Source organism: Triturus cristatus, chromosome 11, assembly GCF_964204655.1.
Source record: "Triturus cristatus chromosome 11, aTriCri1.1, whole genome shotgun sequence".
NCBI classification, from domain to species: Eukaryota; Metazoa; Chordata; class Amphibia; order Caudata; family Salamandridae; genus Triturus; species Triturus cristatus.
Window position 1 is genome coordinate 625,079,605 of NC_140594.1, and position 20,157 is coordinate 625,099,761.

At 44.2% G+C, this 20,157-nt stretch overlaps 1 protein-coding gene across 5 annotated transcripts in view; it reads right to left on the bottom strand.

Annotated features, from left to right (window-relative positions):
- Positions 1 to 20,157, bottom strand: part of ANK1 (ankyrin 1) — an 826,509-nt gene that overhangs the window by 396,789 nt on the left and 409,563 nt on the right. For all 5 annotated transcript variants that reach the window (XM_085634053.1, XM_085634051.1, XM_085634052.1 and 2 more), the window contains exon 14: positions 14,668 to 14,865. In XM_085634053.1, the coding sequence (XP_085490179.1) occupies positions 14,668 to 14,865 (198 nt within the window). The remainder of the gene's footprint in view (positions 1 to 14,667; positions 14,866 to 20,157) is intronic.

Genomic DNA, 20,157 nt, shown 5'->3' on the forward strand with positions numbered 1-20,157 from the left:
GCACTGACGAATCTGCCTTAAGAAATAGCACATGATTCACAAACTACATTTTGCAGTACTTCAAAAGTACTACAGCAGTACTACTAAAGCACTACAAAATGCAATTCACAAACCCACGTGCAGAGACCACCACCTCCCCTATCTTTTCTATGTAAAGAGCTCCACAAAGGTACGCCAACGTTTCAGGTGTAAATGTGGGTGTGACAAAGGGAGAGTGACTGGAAAATGGTGTATACCTACTCGTAAATGGAAAGGGATAATAGAGCAATAATGAGCGATTTAGATATTGACAGGGTCCTACAAACACCCATCCACGAAACAGTAAGATCATTGTTATTCCTTAACTACACTTCTAAAAGTGCTACAGCCAAAAAGGTCCAAAAACAGTTGTAAGTGTACTCCAGTCCAGCATTGAAATAAGCTAAGCCCCACACATTCCCACTCACAGGTACTACAAGACACTACCATAAAAATAATGGAGACAGGTACTTAATATAACACCTTATAGGAAATAATGACAAATAATCAAAATTATTTCCACTTTTAAATTAAATATATATTATTATGTTTAGTGTGATGAAGTTAGCTCAATTACAATATATATATATATATTAGGATTTTAGAGTTAATATTTAAGTTGTAAAATAAATTTCAATTAAATGTTTGCCAAAATGATTTAAATTATTTACAATTAATACAAAAATCACACAGCTTTAAATTAAGTTGACAAAATATGAATTAAATGATAAAATGGTTGAGGCTGATGTTTAACTTTTTGATTGAAAAATCTATAAATTAAATTAATAGATGTTCATTATTTGTTAATTAAACATTTAATTTGATACGTTAGAGTGTTGCACCTTTTTATTTTATTTGTTCTAGGTTACAATTTTTTTTAATTAATTTACATTTGTATTTTACTGTAAAATATTTTACAATTTTAAGAATTAATAAACTTGATAGTTTTTCATTATATTTTTTCATAGGGATATATCTGACTATGATTAAAACGTTATGAGTAGTAACTTAACACCCGTAAATTCAATCTTAGATGTCTCCACCACCTGAACTGAGGGTTCATGACTTGTAAGTTTGCACTTAGGGGTAAATCCAGGAAATAGTAAACAGCAACAAGATTTAGATTTACACCTAGGTTCAGAAGTAGATTACAAGTGAGTAAATTTACATGAGTAAATTTACCTTTGTGAATTGGGCCCATAGACTCCACAAGAAATATTGTTAACAAAGGATGCTTCTTCCTGCTGATTCCTCAGCTTATGAATGAGTCCCAAACCAATACCCTCTAAGAGGTGTAATGGAGTAGTGCCAATCAACCAAGGAAGTTATCCAACACAGTCTTGTCAAAGTATATGTCACTGTGTGCTTGACCTATGGGGCAACAATTTTTAGTTAAAGTATGTACATGCGACCAGGTGACTTCCTTGCAGATGCCAATCACCAGAACTCCTTTGTTGAAAGCCGAAGGAACCTTCTTCTTGTTTATGGCACAGCAGATCTTAATGTAAAGGGTAATCTAATTCAAAATGGTGAGCCTTGCCACTGCTTTACACTTATTGACTCCGGTGAGATTTACAAAGAGCTAATCATACATTCTGCCCTATTGTGTGCCATTGATAAAGTAAGACACTGCATCTCGGGGGTCCAGACTCTATAGCTTCCTCTGCTCGCTGCTAGGAAGAGGGAAGAATCAGTTTATCCGTGTTGAATTCTCTGAAAGGTAGGTGGACCTGGAGGACCGGAATTTCCCTAAATCTACTGAATTAGAAAGCAGTTTGCATTGTCAGAAGATAAACTGCGAAACTGTACATCAGCTCGACTGGGGATGTCATGAGGAACATCAACACAAGATTTATATCCTACTGAACACCAATAAACAGGGTTGAAGGAAATTAGTGGCGACATAAACATAGCTAGGGAGACGCATGAAGGTAGATAGGGCAGCTAAACAACCATTTACAGAAGCCACTACCAGTACATGATCAGCAATGGTGAACAGAAGACAGTGTGAAGTGTTTCCCATCAGAAGGTGGGCCTGGATTTTGTGGTGGGTTTCCTGGCTTCCAACTTAGCATCTGCAACCTCAGTTGGTAAATTGGCACCTTTCTATCTCCGGGAGTTCAAATGCAGCATTAGAGGACTGGGATGAAGGACCTGGCTATCTTGTTGTGAAGGGCCGATTGCTGAGCTTCAACAGCTTGGTGTACTATATCCGCCTCACCAAGTATGGGGCGATCACGATCAGCTGTGCTCAGACCTTCCCTGCACCTTTTGCGGAACTCTTCTCAACAGAGGTGGGATCGGGGGGAATGCACAAAGCTGGCCCCATAACAAACTGAACCTGAAGGCATCTGCCAGGACAGATGGAAGTGAATAGTACAAAATCGAGGCTGTGGCAAATAGATACTCCCTTGGACATCCCTATTTAAAGGAAATCATTTCTATCACTTAGTCATTAAGTTCCCACTCATGTTTCTCAGAGGAGAAACAACTCAGAGCATCTCCTTACAAAAGTTGAGAGCAGCCGCGAGCTGTGCAGCTACTGGGAAAATGATTGTTGCTGGGACCAGCACCACTTCCAAATCCCATCCCAAGTATCTTGCAACAATGTCTCAATTGGAGTCAATAGGAGGATATGATTTCAAGGGTAATTTAATTACAGTTTTAGAATTAATTTTCCCCTTGAAATCATCTCCTCCTATTGACTCCCATTGAAACATTGTTTCATGATACTTTAAAAAGTCTCAACTGGGGCTATGGGTCTTTCCTGTGGTTGATAATAGTATAACCCTCATCCCTAACTGTTGTTTCCTGGATTAGCCTAGAAACGTTCTATACTACGGAGGTTATTGCTTCACTGGGTAGGTCATTCCCAGCAAGCATGCCACGGCTCTGTTACTTTCAAAGCCCTCTAGGGAGCTGTTTGCTTTTTATCCAAACAGCTAATAACGACTCAAAGGCATGTCTATGAGGAATTCTTAAATATCTCCTAAGAACCCAGTGGAATGCATTCAAGTTATTTAGCGAGCAAAATATATACTTACATTTGAAATTATGGGTAAATCTGTGGGAATTCAGACTTAAGGTTGTCTACAGATATTATGTTGAAAATATACCTTTATCATGCTTTTAAGAAAGAGTAGAGCTTCAAATGAGGCAGCAATCGAAGTGGTTTTACGGCAAGGCACGGAGGCTGCCATTATTAAGCATTTCCGTTATTGCCCCACTCACACCAGAAATAGACTAAAGGAAGGTCAAACATCTCAGCATTCTCAGAATACTTTGAAAAACTCAGAACCTGCAGCCACCTTACTTCTCTTTTTTCCGTTCACAAGAAGGACTGTGTTTTGCTCTGTTATGATAATGATCTGGTTTGATTAAAGACGCATTCCTGTGTTACAGGTCTTCCGCAAAAGACGCAGCAACAATAGCAGGTCTTGGGGCCGCTACTTGAGAAGAGCACCCATTCCATCAAACAAGATGAGCAGTACAAAGAGAAGCGGGGCCAGGCTCCTTGAACATCTGGCTTTATTGTAAAAAGAGAGGCGCTTGTAATCATCTGCCAAGCCACTAGAGAGCACTGTTGTTCCGTCACAGGAATGAAACAGCGCAATAATCTTTTTGAAAGACAAATGAATTGTGCTGGGCCAGTCGGCGGTTCCAGAACCCGGAGGGCAATGGAGATGGCCCGCACTGAGAGCACTCTCACACACGAGCGGGATACCAGCCTCATTGTTTGTATCACAGAAACCTGCAGCCACAACGGGTCAGGGTGGGGCACCCAGTAAGGGGCCCTCTGCTCAGCCCATGGCCGCTGAAAATCTGCGATTTAAAATCTTAGGGGGCGTCGCCATATATTGTAGAAACTTCTAAGAACTATTCCCTTCAGACCCATCACTCACTGGCGTAGCTAGGGGGGGGCGGTGGGGGCGGTCCGCCCCAGGCGGCACTATGTGGGGGCGGCGGCCGTGCGGCTCTCGTGGCCCATGGCGGAGGCCTTTCTAATTTATTTGGACACTCGCTGACACTACTGTCAGTTACTACAGTAGTGTCCGTGTATTCAAATAAATTAGAAAAGCCGCCGCCATGGGCAGCCAGTGCCGCGCGTGTGAACAGCAAGCACACTTAGGCGTGTGAACAGCAAGCACACTTAGAACACTTAGGACCTACGTAACCCGGTTGGCCAGCCCTCGCGCTGAAACGTAGCGCAGCACGGCAGTAGTGATGCGTCACGCGCACGCACTCGCCTCTCGTGAGCGCGGCCCTCAGCACGACTATTGTCACCGGAGGCGGGCGGCAAACTCAAATTGCCGGCCCGCTCAGAGGCGTAGCTAGAGCTTGTGGCGCCCGGGGCTATCCCTCAGATTGCCGCCCCTGGCATACGTAGCCCTGTGATTGTGTGAGGTTAAGTCTCGGACTCGAATTTTGAATCTCACCCTACTGTCAAATTTCGGCCATAAATTCTTCTCACATGTATCATTGGAATGCTAGTTTTACATTGGTCTAATAACTAGTGCAAGTAAGTGTTAACTATCTGAACTTGCAGTTGTAGAGGCTGCGCACAGCACCCCGGGGCCACTCGCTTAAATATACTGGTGTGATTTTTTTAAAATACTTTCAAACATATTTATCATCCTGCCTGACTGTGACTGCTATGGGTCTCTCACAGGCTTTCCTGAGGCTTGCCCAGCAATCATGGTATCACGCACATGCTCACTGTGGTGGCCGGAGTCCGTGAGTCAGCTGACTAATGAATTTATGGTATAGGCCTGAGGCAATTGAGATTTGAGTTAGGGCCTCTCACGCCCTGATATAGTCTGGGCCCAGGTCCCATGTGGGACAGAGACAGCAGCATGGAGTTTAGTGATTCTTCTCTCCTGGTTTATTATTTGAGCTCTCTCCAAACAGCCACATGTTCACAGACAAGTACTCTCATCAGTGTGCGTTGTGACTGTCACTCGAGACAGACTACTTTTGCACTTACCTGTGTGAATCTGGATCTGAAGGTGGGGTGTTGGATTTAGGGGTCTTTCGACACCTGCTGTGCTGCAGGCTTTAAACAGCAATGCAGGGTGGACTGAATACCCAACTGAAGACCAAGCTGCTAATGAGCCATGGGAGCCAAAAACAAATTTCAATCTTTGCTTGAAGTGGCGTCTGGTGTATTTATACTTGGTGTGTAACTTGTCACTCGCTTTGCGACACTAGAAATATTTATGCCAGGACATCAAGGCAGGCTCTGGTGATGCTCATGCCACTACAACTCTGAATGCCTCATATGCACCCAGCAATACCCCTTCTACATTAGTGGGGTCCAGTAAAGATCTGTGTTCTCTACTAAACTGTTGTCTTGTATTGTCAGTGGCTCTTATTGCACAGCTTCGCTCCAGTGGTTCTACAGCCTAACCGCAGGTCCTTGCTCTTTTCGGTGTTAATTTTTAGCGAAGCCATGTGACCTGTTTTCTAGAGGTCCATAGCTGTCATTTTAATTATAGTCAGCTGCAGCAGGCATTTGCAGCAGTTTTAGATCTTCTAAGAGTTTTTCGTTGCTCAAATGGGTCAAATTTCTGATATTTATGTTTCCTCATCTTCATTGCTTGATTTTTGCTCGGAAGAAAGTGTCAAATGTCACTCATAAACACACTGAAATTATGAACATGTCACACATAGCAATCTGAAACCTTGGCAGCTATGGATGGCACGTGTCATTATGTCATTTGCTAACTGCCTAACTTGGTTAGTCCCCCCCACTTCTTTTTATAGGACTTGTGCCCACTGCCCTGCCACTCACCAAAGATCCTTTCCTCCCCTTGTGACAAATGTTTAGCTCTTACCTTCCTCAGGCTCCAGTACGCCACAGTGGTGGCAGGGTCTCTACCAAAGGGGTTGGTTCTGCTGCAGTCTATCGCCCAGCACTGCCACTGCCCCAGACTCAACTCATAACTGCCAAGATTTCAGATTGCTATGTGTGTCATTTTCATAATTTTAGTGTAATTATGAGTGACATTTCAATGACTAAGAGTGACACTTTCTCCCGAGCAAAATCAAGCAAAGAAGACAAGGGAAACATATAAATATCAGAAATTACTCCCATTTGAGCAAAGAGAAACTCTAACAGCTGCAAAGCACCAGAAAGGAAGGGAACTTAGATGCGCCAGCAGCAGTGGAGAGAAGCAGCGCCATATCTTACGAACATGGTACTAAGGGGCAAATTTACATGCCGAAATGTGACATTAAACAAACATTGCTAATGCCTCGCTGCGCCATTTTAAAAATGCAGGGATGCACCGTATTCACAAGAATGCGGTGCACCCCTGTGTTTCCCCTGGCGCTGGTGCTAAATCTAGCTGCCTAGCGCCAACGCAGGCAACCTTGAACCATAGTGCAAGGGTGTCTACCTTGGTGGGAATGTCTGTTTATGTGCAGGAAGGTGTCCCTTCCTGCACATAAACAAATCGTGATTTGTAACTTCATTATGCAGCACACATAGAAGTTGCAAATTGTCATTTTCTTTAAATGATTCATGGTGTTTTGCTTTTTCTATTTGTGCTGCACAATGCAGTGTGAAATGGGGTCTAATTTACTAGGTGGCTTTAAGCCAAGTTCAGTGGTTTAATGCTGCCTCGTAAATAAGACGAAGGGTTTATCGCCACCGGAATGTCAGAAAAAGTGACGTTACTGGGCGATAAGGGCTTGTAAATATGCCCCTATGTTCCGCTCTCCCTTTGATGCAGCGTTCGATACTCCAAAAATTTGTCGTTTTTCCGCTCTGTGCATGTTTCTGTCCCGGAAAACGTTTAATCTTGCAACTGTGTACTTGCCCAGATACCTCCCTGCTGCCAAAGCCATGACTGCCTTATTGCTATGCCGTTCTCAGTGCTACATCGACTCACAGGCGCGTTCTGCACCCCCACCACCTACCACCGTCCCTTTCCTTCCCCTCAGCTTGCCTTCCCAGATCTCTCCACCAGTCGTTATTTCTCGTAGTGCACTCGGAGCGGCAGGCACTAAAATTGTTCAATGAAATCGACAATGCTAATTTAACATTCACAGCGGCACCCCAAAGTACAGCAAGCCTGCACCTCAGGGGTCCCCTTTTAAAACCAGGTGCAGGTTGAAATTCGCCTCAAATTTGTTTTTCACTAACACTGTTTATCAATGCAGCTCTGCAGTGTTGCACTGGGAGGAAAATAGACCCAGGCCTGAAAATAAAAATAAAAAGTTGTCCCAATAGTGAATCAGAAAGCTAAAAAAGTCTCTCATGTATGCAAATTGGGACACTTTTAAAGTTGTAAAAACACGCTGTGTGTTTTGCAAGATATAGTAGACTGCAACTATTTGTGTTTTCTGAAGACCATGTTTATGGTACTGTCAGGGAAATCAACAGTAAAAACCGGCCCACAAGACAATAAAACAGGACACAAACAAAAAGCCAGCCCACACACTGACCAATCAGACCAGACCATTGGGCACTGCCAGATTGCCCTAAAGGCAGGGACACTGGAATTATGCTATTGTGCGGCCGCAGAAACTTTTCCATAATTTTAGATTTGCCATGTTTGCCACACAGTCCATCATCTTCCGCATAATCTGCAGATTTTAACAGAATCTGTTTCTTGCTTAAATGATTCAAAAGCTACTAAAAATGTTGCAGCGTAGTGAAAGGCACTTTACAAAGCAGGACTGGCCGCCTTCCTATTGCTTATTGCGATATTTCTGTACTAAACTGGTACTAATGTGGTGCAGCCAATGCCTAGACAGTGTTACCAATTTAAAAAACTAATGAAGTAATACTGTTACAAAATGTGCCGCATAAAGCTTCATAATTGGTCTTGCCGCAGAATTTACTCAACCGTGCAGGTCCCCCGACTCTCCCCTAGTGCCTGTAGGCGTCTGCCCCTCACCCAGGACCGAACCTTCCTAGACACCCCCCCCCCCCCCACACACACACACACACACACACCCCTCTCCGCCCTCTGTGCAAGTTTCACTCTTGAGGCAGGATAATTTCCCTCCACCTTCCCAGAGCACTAATCCAGATTTTTTACCCCACTCTCAACAGGCTGGTGGCACTTACTTAGGCAGAGTCCGGAGGTCGGAGTGTGGCGGTGGCGCTCCAAGAATTGCCTCTCTCAAGGCAGTGGCTGCAGGCTTAATTAGGCCGCTGCTGTGCGCTGTCACTGTGACAATTCAGGTGCTCCAGGCTGCAAAGGTGCAAGCAAGGCTGGCTGCAGGCAGGTTCAGGCCATGAAAAACAGCGGGCCGGCAATTTGAGTTTGCCGCCCGCCTCCGGTGACAATAGTCGTGCTGAGGGCCGCGCTCACGAGAGGCGAGTGCGTGCGCGTGACGCATCACTACTGCCGTGCTGCGCTACGTTTCAGCGCGAGGGCTGGCCAACCGGGTTACGTAGGTCCTAAGTGTTCTAAGTGTGCTTGCTGTTCACACGCCTAAGTGTGCTTGCTGTTCACACGCGCGGCACTGGCTGCCCATGGCGGCGGCTTTTCTAATTTATTTGAATACACGGACACTACTGTAGTAACTGACAGTAGTGTCAGCGAGTGTCCAAATAAATTAGAAAGGCCTCCGCCATGGGCCACGAGAGCCGCACGGCCGCCGCCCCCACATAGTGCCGCCTGGGGCGGACCGCCCCCACCGCCCCTCCCTAGCTACGCCAGTGGGCCCGCTGTTTTTCATGGCCTGAACCTGCCTGCAGCCAGCCTTGCTTGCACCTTTGCAGCCTGGAGCACCTGAATTGTCACAGTGACAGCGCACAGCAGCGGCCTAATTAAGCCTGCAGCCACTGCCTTGAGAGAGGCAATTCTTGGAGCGCCACCGCCACACTCCGACCTCCGGACTCTGCCTAAGTAAGTGCCACCAGCCTGTTGAGAGTGGGGTAAAAAATCTGGATTAGTGCTCTGGGAAGGTGGAGGGAAATTATCCTGCCTCAAGAGTGAAACTTGCACAGAGGGCGGAGAGGGGTGTGTGTGTGTGTGTGTGTGTGGGGGGGGGGGGGTGTCTAGGAAGGTTCGGTCCTGGGTGAGGGGCAGACGCCTACAGGCACTAGGGGAGAGTCGGGGGACCTGCACGGTTGAGTAAATTCTGCGGCAAGACCAATTATGAAGCTTTATGCGGCACATTTTGTAACAGTATTACTTCATTAGTTTTTTAAATTGGTAACACTGTCTAGGCATTGGCTGCACCACATTAGTACCAGTTTAGTACAGAAATATCGCAATAAGCAATAGGAAGGCGGCCAGTCCTGCTTTGTAAAGTGCCTTTCACTACGCTGCAACATTTTTAGTAGCTTTTGAATCATTTAAGCAAGAAACAGATTCTGTTAAAATCTGCAGATTATGCGGAAGATGATGGACTGTGTGGCAAACATGGCAAATCTAAAATTATGGAAAAGTTTCTGCGGCCGCACAATAGCATAATTCCAGTGTCCCTGCCTTTAGGGCAATCTGGCAGTGCCCAATGGTCTGGTCTGATTGGTCAGTGTGTGGGCTGGCTTTTTGTTTGTGTCCTGTTTTATTGTCTTGTGGGCCGGTTTTTACTGTTGATTTCCCTGACAGTACCATAAACATGGTCTTCAGAAAACACAAATAGTTGCAGTCTACTATATCTTGCAAAACACACAGCGTGTTTTTACAACTTTAAAAGTGTCCCAATTTGCATACATGAGAGACTTTTTTAGCTTTCTGATTCACTATTGGGACAACTTTTTATTTTTATTTTCAGGCCTGGGTCTATTTTCCTCCCAGTGCAACACTGCAGAGCTGCATTGATAAACAGTGTTAGTGAAAAACAAATTTGAGGCGAATTTCAACCTGCACCTGGTTTTAAAAGGGGACCCCTGAGGTGCAGGCTTGCTGTACTTTGGGGTGCCGCTGTGAATGTTAAATTAGCATTGTCGATTTCATTGAACAATTTTAGTGCCTGCCGCTCCGAGTGCACTACGAGAAATAACGACTGGTGGAGAGATCTGGGAAGGCAAGCTGAGGGGAAGGAAAGGGACGGTGGTAGGTGGTGGGGGTGCAGAACGCGCCTGTGAGTCGATGTAGCACTGAGAACGGCATAGCAATAAGGCAGTCATGGCTTTGGCAGCAGGGAGGTATCTGGGCAAGTACACAGTTGCAAGATTAAACGTTTTCCGGGACAGAAACATGCACAGAGCGGAAAAACGACAAATTTTTGGAGTATCGAACGCTGCATCAAAGGGAGAGCGGAACATAGGGGCATATTTACAAGCCCTTATCGCCCAGTAACGTCACTTTTTCTGACATTCCGGTGGCGATAAACCCTTCGTCTTATTTACGAGGCAGCATTAAACCACTGAACTTGGCTTAAAGCCACCTAGTAAATTAGACCCCATTTCACACTGCATTGTGCAGCACAAATAGAAAAAGCAAAACACCATGAATCATTTAAAGAAAATGACAATTTGCAACTTCTATGTGTGCTGCATAATGAAGTTACAAATCACGATTTGTTTATGTGCAGGAAGGGACACCTTCCTGCACATAAACAGACATTCCCACCAAGGTAGACACCCTTGCACTATGGTTCAAGGTTGCCTGCGTTGGCGCTAGGCAGCTAGATTTAGCACCAGCGCCAGGGGAAACACAGGGGTGCACCGCATTCTTGTGAATACGGTGCATCCCTGCATTTTTAAAATGGCGCAGCGAGGCATTAGCAATGTTTGTTTAATGTCACATTTCGGCATGTAAATTTGCCCCTTAGTACCATGTTCGTAAGATATGGCGCTGCTTCTCTCCACTGCTGCTGGCGCATCTAAGTTCCCTTCCTTTCTGGTGCTTTGCAGCTGTTAGAGTTTCTCTTTGCTCAAATGGGAGTAATTTCTGATATTTATATGTTTCCCTTGTCTTCTTTGCTTGATTTTGCTCGGGAGAAAGTGTCACTCTTAGTCATTGAAATGTCACTCATAATTACACTAAAATTATGAAAATGACACACATAGCAATCTGAAATCTTGGCAGTTATGAGTTGAGTCTGGGGCAGTGGCAGTGCTGGGCGATAGACTGCAGCAGAACCAACCCCTTTGGTAGAGACCCTGCCACCACTGTGGCGTACTGGAGCCTGAGGAAGGTAAGAGCTAAACATTTGTCACAAGGGGAGGAAAGGATCTTTGGTGAGTGGCAGGGCAGTGGGCACAAGTCCTATAAAAAGAAGTGGGGGGGACTAACCAAGTTAGGCAGTTAGCAAATGACATAATGACACGTGCCATCCATAGCTGCCAAGGTTTCAGATTGCTATGTGTGACATGTTCATAATTTCAGTGTGTTTATGAGTGACATTTGACACTTTCTTCCGAGCAAAAATCAAGCAATGAAGATGAGGAAACATAAATATCAGAAATTTGACCCATTTGAGCAACGAAAAACTCTTAGAAGATCTAAAACTGCTGCAAATGCCTGCTGCAGCTGACTATAATTAAAATGACAGCTATGGACCTCTAGAAAACAGGTCACATGGCTTCGCTAAAAATTAACACCGAAAAGAGCAAGGACCTGCGGTTAGGCTGTAGAACCACTGGAGCGAAGCTGTGCAATAAGAGCCACTGACAATACAAGACAACAGTTTAGTAGAGAACACAGATCTTTACTGGACCCCACTAATGTAGAAGGGGTATTGCTGGGTGCATATGAGGCATTCAGAGTTGTAGTGGCATGAGCATCACCAGAGCCTGCCTTGATGTCCTGGCATAAATATTTCTAGTGTCGCAAAGCGAGTGACAAGTTACACACCAAGTATAAATACACCAGACGCCACTTCAAGCAAAGATTGAAATTTGTTTTTGGCTCCCATGGCTCATTAGCAGCTTGGTCTTCAGTTGGGTATTCAGTCCACCCTGCATTGCTGTTTAAAGCCTGCAGCACAGCAGGTGTCGAAAGACCCCTAAATCCAACACCCCACCTTCAGATCCAGATTCACACAGGTAAGTGCAAAAGTAGTCTGTCTCGAGTGACAGTCACAACGCACACTGATGAGAGTACTTGTCTGTGAACATGTGGCTGTTTGGAGAGAGCTCAAATAATAAACCAGGAGAGAAGAATCACTAAACTCCATGCTGCTGTCTCTGTCCCACATGGGACCTGGGCCCAGACTATATCAGGGCGTGAGAGGCCCTAACTCAAATCTCAATTGCCTCAGGCCTATACCATAAATTCATTAGTCAGCTGACTCACGGACTCCGGCCACCACAGTGAGCATGTGCGTGATACCATGATTGCTGGGCAAGCCTCAGGAAAGCCTGTGAGAGACCCATAGCAGTCACAGTCAGGCAGGATGATAAATATGTTTGAAAGTATTTTAAAAAAATCACACCAGTATATTTAAGCGAGTGGCCCCGGGGTGCTGTGCGCAGCCTCTACAACTGCAAGTTCAGATAGTTAACACTTACTTGCACTAGTTATTAGACCAATGTAAAACTAGCATTCCAATGATACATGTGAGAAGAATTTATGGCCGAAATTTGACAGTAGGGTGAGATTCAAAATTCGAGTCCGAGACTTAACCTCACACAATCACAGGGCTACGTATGCCAGGGGCGGCAATCTGAGGGATAGCCCCGGGCGCCACAAGCTCTAGCTACGCCTCTGCCATCACTGCCAACTTCGCGCAGGCGGGTTCCCTAGGGTGTATGTGCCCGGCGAAAGAGCCTTGGCATGGCAATGAGGGCATGGCGACCTGCGTCCTGGAGACAGCCCTCAGCTAGTAACCACGTGACAGAGAGTGGACCCTGAACGTAATAGTGAGAACGAGCATGTTAGGGAGCTGAAATTAGTTTGCTAGGATGTTTGTCGTATAACAACATTATCGCATGCCAGGAATATTTGTTTTATTTTGCTATTCATTGGCTCGCTCCAGGAAATCACCCAGATTCTGGCCAATAGAAGAAAGTTGACCTTAGCGCATGTGACTAAGTAAATGGGAGTGAGTGCTGGCCTGTGTACTGGATGGACTTGGAGATAGAGTGAGGGGGAACATGCAAGATATGATGCTGAAGGGACTATGTGAGAGGAGGCTCTGCGGTGGAACGCGTGTGAATGGGACTGTGAGACAGCAAACATATGAATCTCTGGACCCTGCCAGAGGAGGAAAGTGGCAGCACAAACAACAAAAGAGAAGAAATAGCCAACTTTCATGACAATGTGAGAACCTGCTGATATTAGAGATAAGATCAAGGAGACGAAAAGAAGAAAGACAGTCAAAGGGACGTGAATCTGCATAAAGTGCTGTTGTTCTGTGACCACCAACATCCCTATTAGTCACAGCTGGGTAAGGCAAGAGATTCAAGATTGGTGGGAAAAAGAGGTCTTGTGTTGTGGGAGAGAGACCGATTGACAGTGTGTTTGAGTGATACACAGAGACACCACGAACAACGCCATGAACAGAAGACAATACAAGATCTGATGCAGGAAACAGACCACGTTTGGAGCAACGTTCCCTTCCCAACAAGCATCTGAACCCTCAAACATTGATTCTAATCTCACGGTGGAGTAGTACTGTCTTGTCATACGCTTATAAGCATGTTCTCTATGGTGTGCTCATATGGAGGACTTAGCAGTTTTCCTCTAAATTGCCTGCCATGATTCATCAGGGATTTCCATCTCTACATCTCTCTCAATTCTCTAAATATTTGTGTTTGGCTGGTGGTCTAAGTTCAGAAATATATCAGTAAAGCTGTGAGATGACATTGTCTTATTCTATTAATGATCAGGGATTCCAGGTGGGTCTTCCTCTGCTTGCAGGGTCTTTTATATCCCATTTGCTCAGTCAATGTAGCCCTTGGGATAGATAATATTCATCAACCCTAAGTTCGGGCACACTTAGCTCTGATTGACTCTCAGAGCGAAAAAGACCCATTATCAAAGAAATCCGCAATTGTGGTGGGCGAGCCTGATTCCAACACCAGAAACTCAGCTCTGTCATCTGGCAAACAATGAGGGTGATGTGTTAACGGTGTCATCGGGCAGGGATGGGATGTGTCACCTGATGCAATGGTGTAGAAGAATCATTGTGGCCCATAGTGATGTAGGGGCTCTAGACCTGTGCCAAGGGGGAGCTCAAGTATGCTGTGGTGGGTGGTTTTGAAAAATTCTTGCACTGCTTGGATCCATCGCTTGTTTTGTTGTTTGGTACACTTTTTATTAGGTGCTCTCCACCATGCCATTCCCTGGCGGCCCACTGCCCTATCCATGACAGCGTTACCTGCCTGGCAGATCCTAGCTTCTCCCTGATATCACTTGGCCCTCACCTGCCCCCAAACACCTGCCCCCAACCACATCTTCTTCAACAGTACTTGCACCCCCACTATATGTTCCATTCCTGGAAGATCTCGGCATCTCCTTGATCTCCCTGACAGCCCCAAACACTTGAGAACCTCCTCTCTGAAAGCCCTCTACCCTCTTTCCTCCCATACATCTGGCTCCATAAGAACCCACACCTTCCTCCAGCCAGGCCTTGTCCTTCCTCCATCTACCCCCTAGAACTCAACCCATGCTCCTGGCTCATACTCCTCCAGCAAGACTATCCACTTTGGCAGTTCTCGGCTCTTGCTTCCTTGAGTAGTGCCCCATCTAGACAGACCATGGCACCAGACTCCCCAGCCACGCATTCCTTCCCTACCTTGGTCATGCAAGCCTGGGAGGCGTCTTTCTGCAGCAGTGCAAGGGCCGTGTCGATGTGACCTTCTCGTGCGGCGATGTGCAGAGGAGTGTGCCCTGCTGTGGTAGCCAGGTTAGGGTTGGCGTTGTGCTCCAACAGAAGGTTCACCATGCCAGCATGACCAATTCGTGTAGCACAGTGCAAGGGCGTCTGGTCATCCTGAGAAGGAAAAAACAAACGTTGCAAAAATGAGAAAGGAGCCCATGAGCTGGACGTCTACCTCTGTGGCCCACAGTTAGTCTCTTTGTACCACAGTCAGTCTCTCTGACCCACCCTCATGATTATTAATGCCATTTGGTTGACCCCAGTTCTTGTCCCTTTAGACTCTTGTGATGTAATCCTAATCCAGGAAACCTCGATGATCGATCCACCACGTCTAGATAGGTGGGAAGGCTATACTACAAAAGCTTCTCCCTCTGGTAGGGTAGACATGTGGTGGGGTGTTCTTGCTGGAAGTCACTGTGACTTCATGAAATACATACTGGCAGCTGAAGTAGCAGCTTGTTTGGAGGGTCGGTGGGATGCAGAAATATAGATAATGAGGTCTTGCGTGAATGGATTTGTCTCTGTGACGTACAGAGGGTAAGGAGGTTGCAGGAATTGATCATTGTTAGTAGTGACTTCAACGCCAGGTGTTCTCAGGTAAGTATAGGATGATGATTACAAAGCTAACTTCAGTGAACACCAGAACTAATGTGTCTGTCTTTTATAAACCCCAGTTCAGACATTGTCAGAAATGCCACAGTGACACAACAAACCCACTCAACTTCTATTGCTTCTAAAAAGAACATTTAATATGATTTATAGAAAAAGATCAAATATTTACTTTTTAAGTTCACAATAGAAGCTGTAATTTTATCAGTGAAACATTTTCTATTTTATGCACACTGCATAAATTATGCGCACTGCCAAATAGTCATGCCAATTTAATTAGAACATATTCTCATTTTGCAGCCAGAATTCCCTAACTCAACACACTCACGCTAACACATTCATTTATCTCTTTCATAAAAACATAACAGCTCCTAGAAAAACAAACGTAATCCTCTTAACAGTGCCCATTGTTCTTTCCTTGAATATTTTATACACAGTTGGTCTGTGGCCAATGGTCGACGCACGCTTTGGGGGGTTCTACTAAAAACATAACTATCTTCTTCAAGACCAGCTGCCAAATGACATATTTTTAACATGGGCTGGGTGGGGTTGGGGAGGGGGAATTCAAGTATTTTCATCTTCCAGGCAGACAGAAACATCGAAACATAAATACATGACATTATAGGATCTCAGACGATGACCTCCTTTACGTGCCTCTACTACTAATCAATGCCAAGGTTTGACCTGAAAGTATAGTTAACAAGGTACGATTTCCATCAAGGATTAGTGGCACAATCCTATTTCATAGCTGTTGAATCCAAATGGAAAAGTTTGTAAAAGAGCTACTAAGACTTCCTGGGGGGTAAATAAAGTTGCACACAAATAAATGTGGCCTTGAAGCCACTCATCTTTCCAATCATCATCAAGCCAAATCCCTTTAACAAGTCATGGAACTCAGAGGTGACCTGCAATATTCTTTAATGGATGACAGTGGGTACTTTATACCTTATAATACATAGTGACACCGTAATCGTTCTCACTAACTGCTTAAATCCTTGTTGTGTTGCTCCTTTATACGAAAAAGATGGGAATATAGGAGACATTAATAAAAGTAAATCTGTAGTGCAAAATTAAACACACCAGAAAGCATTATAATCAGCTAAGTAAGTCAGAGTAAAAAAAAAAGCTGGAGCTCAGAATGTGCAGAAACATGCAGAAAGGTTCTATGTTTTCTATAATTACCTTACAAATGCAAAAAATTAAAATAAACATGAAAATGCATCCAACAACCCAAAGATTCAGGTGGAGTCAACTGTCCCAACCTCACTCGCTTTCATTCTGCCTTTACACTAAAACAAATCTGGCCTTTTCTATCTGATTCATCTGATCCTCCTCTAACTGCCTGGAGCTCCATAGAACTTGCGCAACTTTCACCTTTCTCCTTCAATACGGCTACTCGCTTATCTCAGCCACCGCCGCGTTTTCTTTCCCCTATCTTTAAGCACTCCAAAGCACTTGCTCTCTTAGTGTTTCGCTCCTTCCTTTCGCAGTCAGAGTTTCTTTCCTCAGCTCCAATTTGGTATAACAAATTCGTAAAGATAAATAACAGAGCACTTTTTTGGAAGGAATGGATTGACAAAGGTATTACTACCTTCGATCATTTACTTGTCAATAACTCCTTACGAGATTTCTCTGACATTCGTGCCTCCTTTCACCTTTCCAATGCACACTCCTCTCAATATCCCTTGCTTAAAAATTCTCTAGCTTTCATTATCTCTCATATTGCTTCTCTGCCCACTACTGACGTATCCCCTCCCCTATCATTACCTGATTTCTCTATTCCTCTCAAGGCTGCGGCTATTTATAAACTACTTTCCTGCCCTTCTGCTGAAAGACCCAAATCTAAACTTGAACTCTCCTGGGAAAAGGATCTAGCTCAAGAGTTTTCCCTTCAGGTTTGGAATTCCTTATGGTCTAAATTACACTCTGTTTCCCGCTCTGCTAGTACTACACAGACTTTGTATTTTTTTTACAATAGACTTTTCTTTACCCCGTCCGACTTACATCATTTCAAATTGTCTGATTCCAAAAAATGTTGGTCTTGTTCTCATACTGACAGTGATTTTTTTCACATGTTCTTTCACTGCCCGTTAGTTAAATCTCTTTGGTCTCGTATTTGGTTAAAATTAAATGAAATATTAGCTACTGACCACTCCTTTGAGATTGTACATATTTTTCTAGGTGGTGCCTCACCTATATGGAATGTTCACTGTAATGCACGCACATTTATAGATGTATACATAGCCATTTCTTTACAGATAATTACTACCAATTGGTAGGACACTTCGAAGATTTCATACAATGCCTGGTGGAATTTATTGTGTCATCATCATAGACTTGATCGTGCTTTAGCTACCACTGTACCTCTTTTGATCAAAAAAGATTTGTCATGGTTGCCCTTAACCAATTTTCTCTCTCGAATTGTCCCTTGACTACCTAATTTGTGCACTATTTTCTAATTATAGCTGTTATTTAGTTTTCCTTATATATATTTTTACTTGCTGATGTTATTTACAAGATAATTTACTCCGTATATTGAATGCTTTTTTACCTCCCTCCCTTACCTTTCTTCCTTTTTTTTTTCTCTTTTGCCTTCCCTCGCATACCAAACATAATATCTTTAAAAAAAGCTTTTTCCCTAAGTATATTCCCTATTTTCTTTATGGCATTCTTTAATATCTTGTATGAATTCAATTGATTTTTTTTTTGTTTTATCTTATTGCCTATTGATTCTCTTCTGTATTGATGTTTTACTTGGTTTATTATATTCAATAAAGCTTTCTAAACTTAAAAAAAATATATGAAAATGCAACAAATTAACAGTGAAACCCTACAGCAACTAGCACCTGACCTGCTATACCAGAAATAATGAAAGCGAGAAGTATCCCAAATTAGTGTGCACACGGCCTAAGCACCCAATGTCAGATGCAGTCCTCAACTGGACTTGACAATGTTAAACATAAAGGAGAAATTGGTGCACCATCGCATAACCAATAAACAAAGTACAAGGTCTGTGTCCAGAGTTGTATTCTTCAAATCTTCTTTTTTATTATTAATCACAATTGATTTGAACCTGACATGCTACATATAGAGTAGACCCGCCAATGTGTTTCGTCCAGTACAATGGACTTCTTCAGGGCTTATACGGAGTCGTCATACATGTGGCGCCGTTATATCTGGGGCAAGGTGCAAGTAGTCAGAATATTTCATGTAACTGGGAACAGGACAAAACATGATGCATGTCATTTAAGAAAGGAACAACAAACAGTTTTTCCTGCTGTTAGCTGCAGTAATTGTTTCCTGCTGTGCGCCTTTGTGCTTTTCATTCCAAATCTCGCACTGACCTTCTGCTGACCTGCATGCTTCTGCCTATGCTTGCACGCTCATCTTCGCCTTCCGCCTCGGAGCGGCTCGGGACAGCCATCCTCGATCAACGAACTGCGCTGCTTGCCATGGCTGCCATCCACCCATCGTTCAAGTACTGAAACCATCGCTGGCAAGTTTTGAACTTGCTTATGTGTGACATTTTCATGTTAGCGCGCTGCTAATGAGTGACATTTCCTGCCTTATGATTGGAACTTTATTGCAAACTCCTTTTTTGACCTCCAACCCTCAATATGGTCCACTGCCTGGTGGCCTACTGAATTGGGTCCAACACCTGTCCCTAAACCGAAGGTAAAGTCCTTGGCTTCTTGTTTGATTCCACCTTGTCCTTTGATAGCCAGATTTCTGCTCTCGCCGGTACCTGTTTGGCATTTTAAAGATGCTCTGCAAGATCTTGGGGCTCCTCCCTGAATCTGCAAGGAAGACCATAGTCCAGGCTCTTTTGGTGTCTAGACTAGATTACTGTAATGTACTCTAACTTGGGGCATCCAAGGGCAGGGTGAGAATGCTCCAAAGGGTGCAAAACGCTGCCACTCGGATGCTTCTGAACATCCCTAGATACTCTGCCACTGGCTCAGTTCTTTTAAAGCTCAATTGGCTTCTATTAAGGAAAATGTATCTTTCACTTTCAAAGCACTCTCTTCCGCCATAAAATCCTGAATCAGAAAGGTCCCCATTACCTATTCTCTTCGATAAAACCCTTTCACCCTAATAGATTCTCAGGGACTGCATTGACTGTGATCCCGAAAATACACAGAGCATGGATGGGAGGTTGCCCCTTTAGTTTCCTGCTGCTAAGCTATGGAATTCACTCCCTCTCAATCTTAGAATGGAGCCTTCTGAAGTCATGTTTCGGAAAAAACTCAAGACCTGGTTTTTCAATCAAATTTAATTCAGTAGATAGTATAGGGTAGGTTTCTTGAGACCTTTTTCGTTGGAATCTAGCGTGGGGACACTACGAATGGAGTAACCAGACGCTTTACAAAACTCCTAAAATAACATAACATAAATGTCACCTTAATCCATACGACAGGACATGGTTAATAAATGAAACAGAGGAACGGGAAACATAATGCCCAGATGATACGGAGTGAGGAGTTACCCTGCACATGCTATTGTTCTGTGCAGCATGTCAACTTTGCAGACAATTGGGAAGCTGGTGAAAGTGGTACATGCTTTGTCAAATTGCTGTGATCCTGACCAAAATTGGGTTTACCTGAGACTCAGCTTTTTAATTTTTTATGACTCGCTTGTACATACTCTATTCCAGAGATGATAATTTTTGGTTGAAAAAGCATTTCCTAAAAGGAGCTTCCTTGTGTGCTCAACAGTGGGCCCAGCAGTAACTTGGATTGTGTTATACTGGGCATGGCACAGACAATATAGAATCCATATATCTGGCCTGATAGCTTA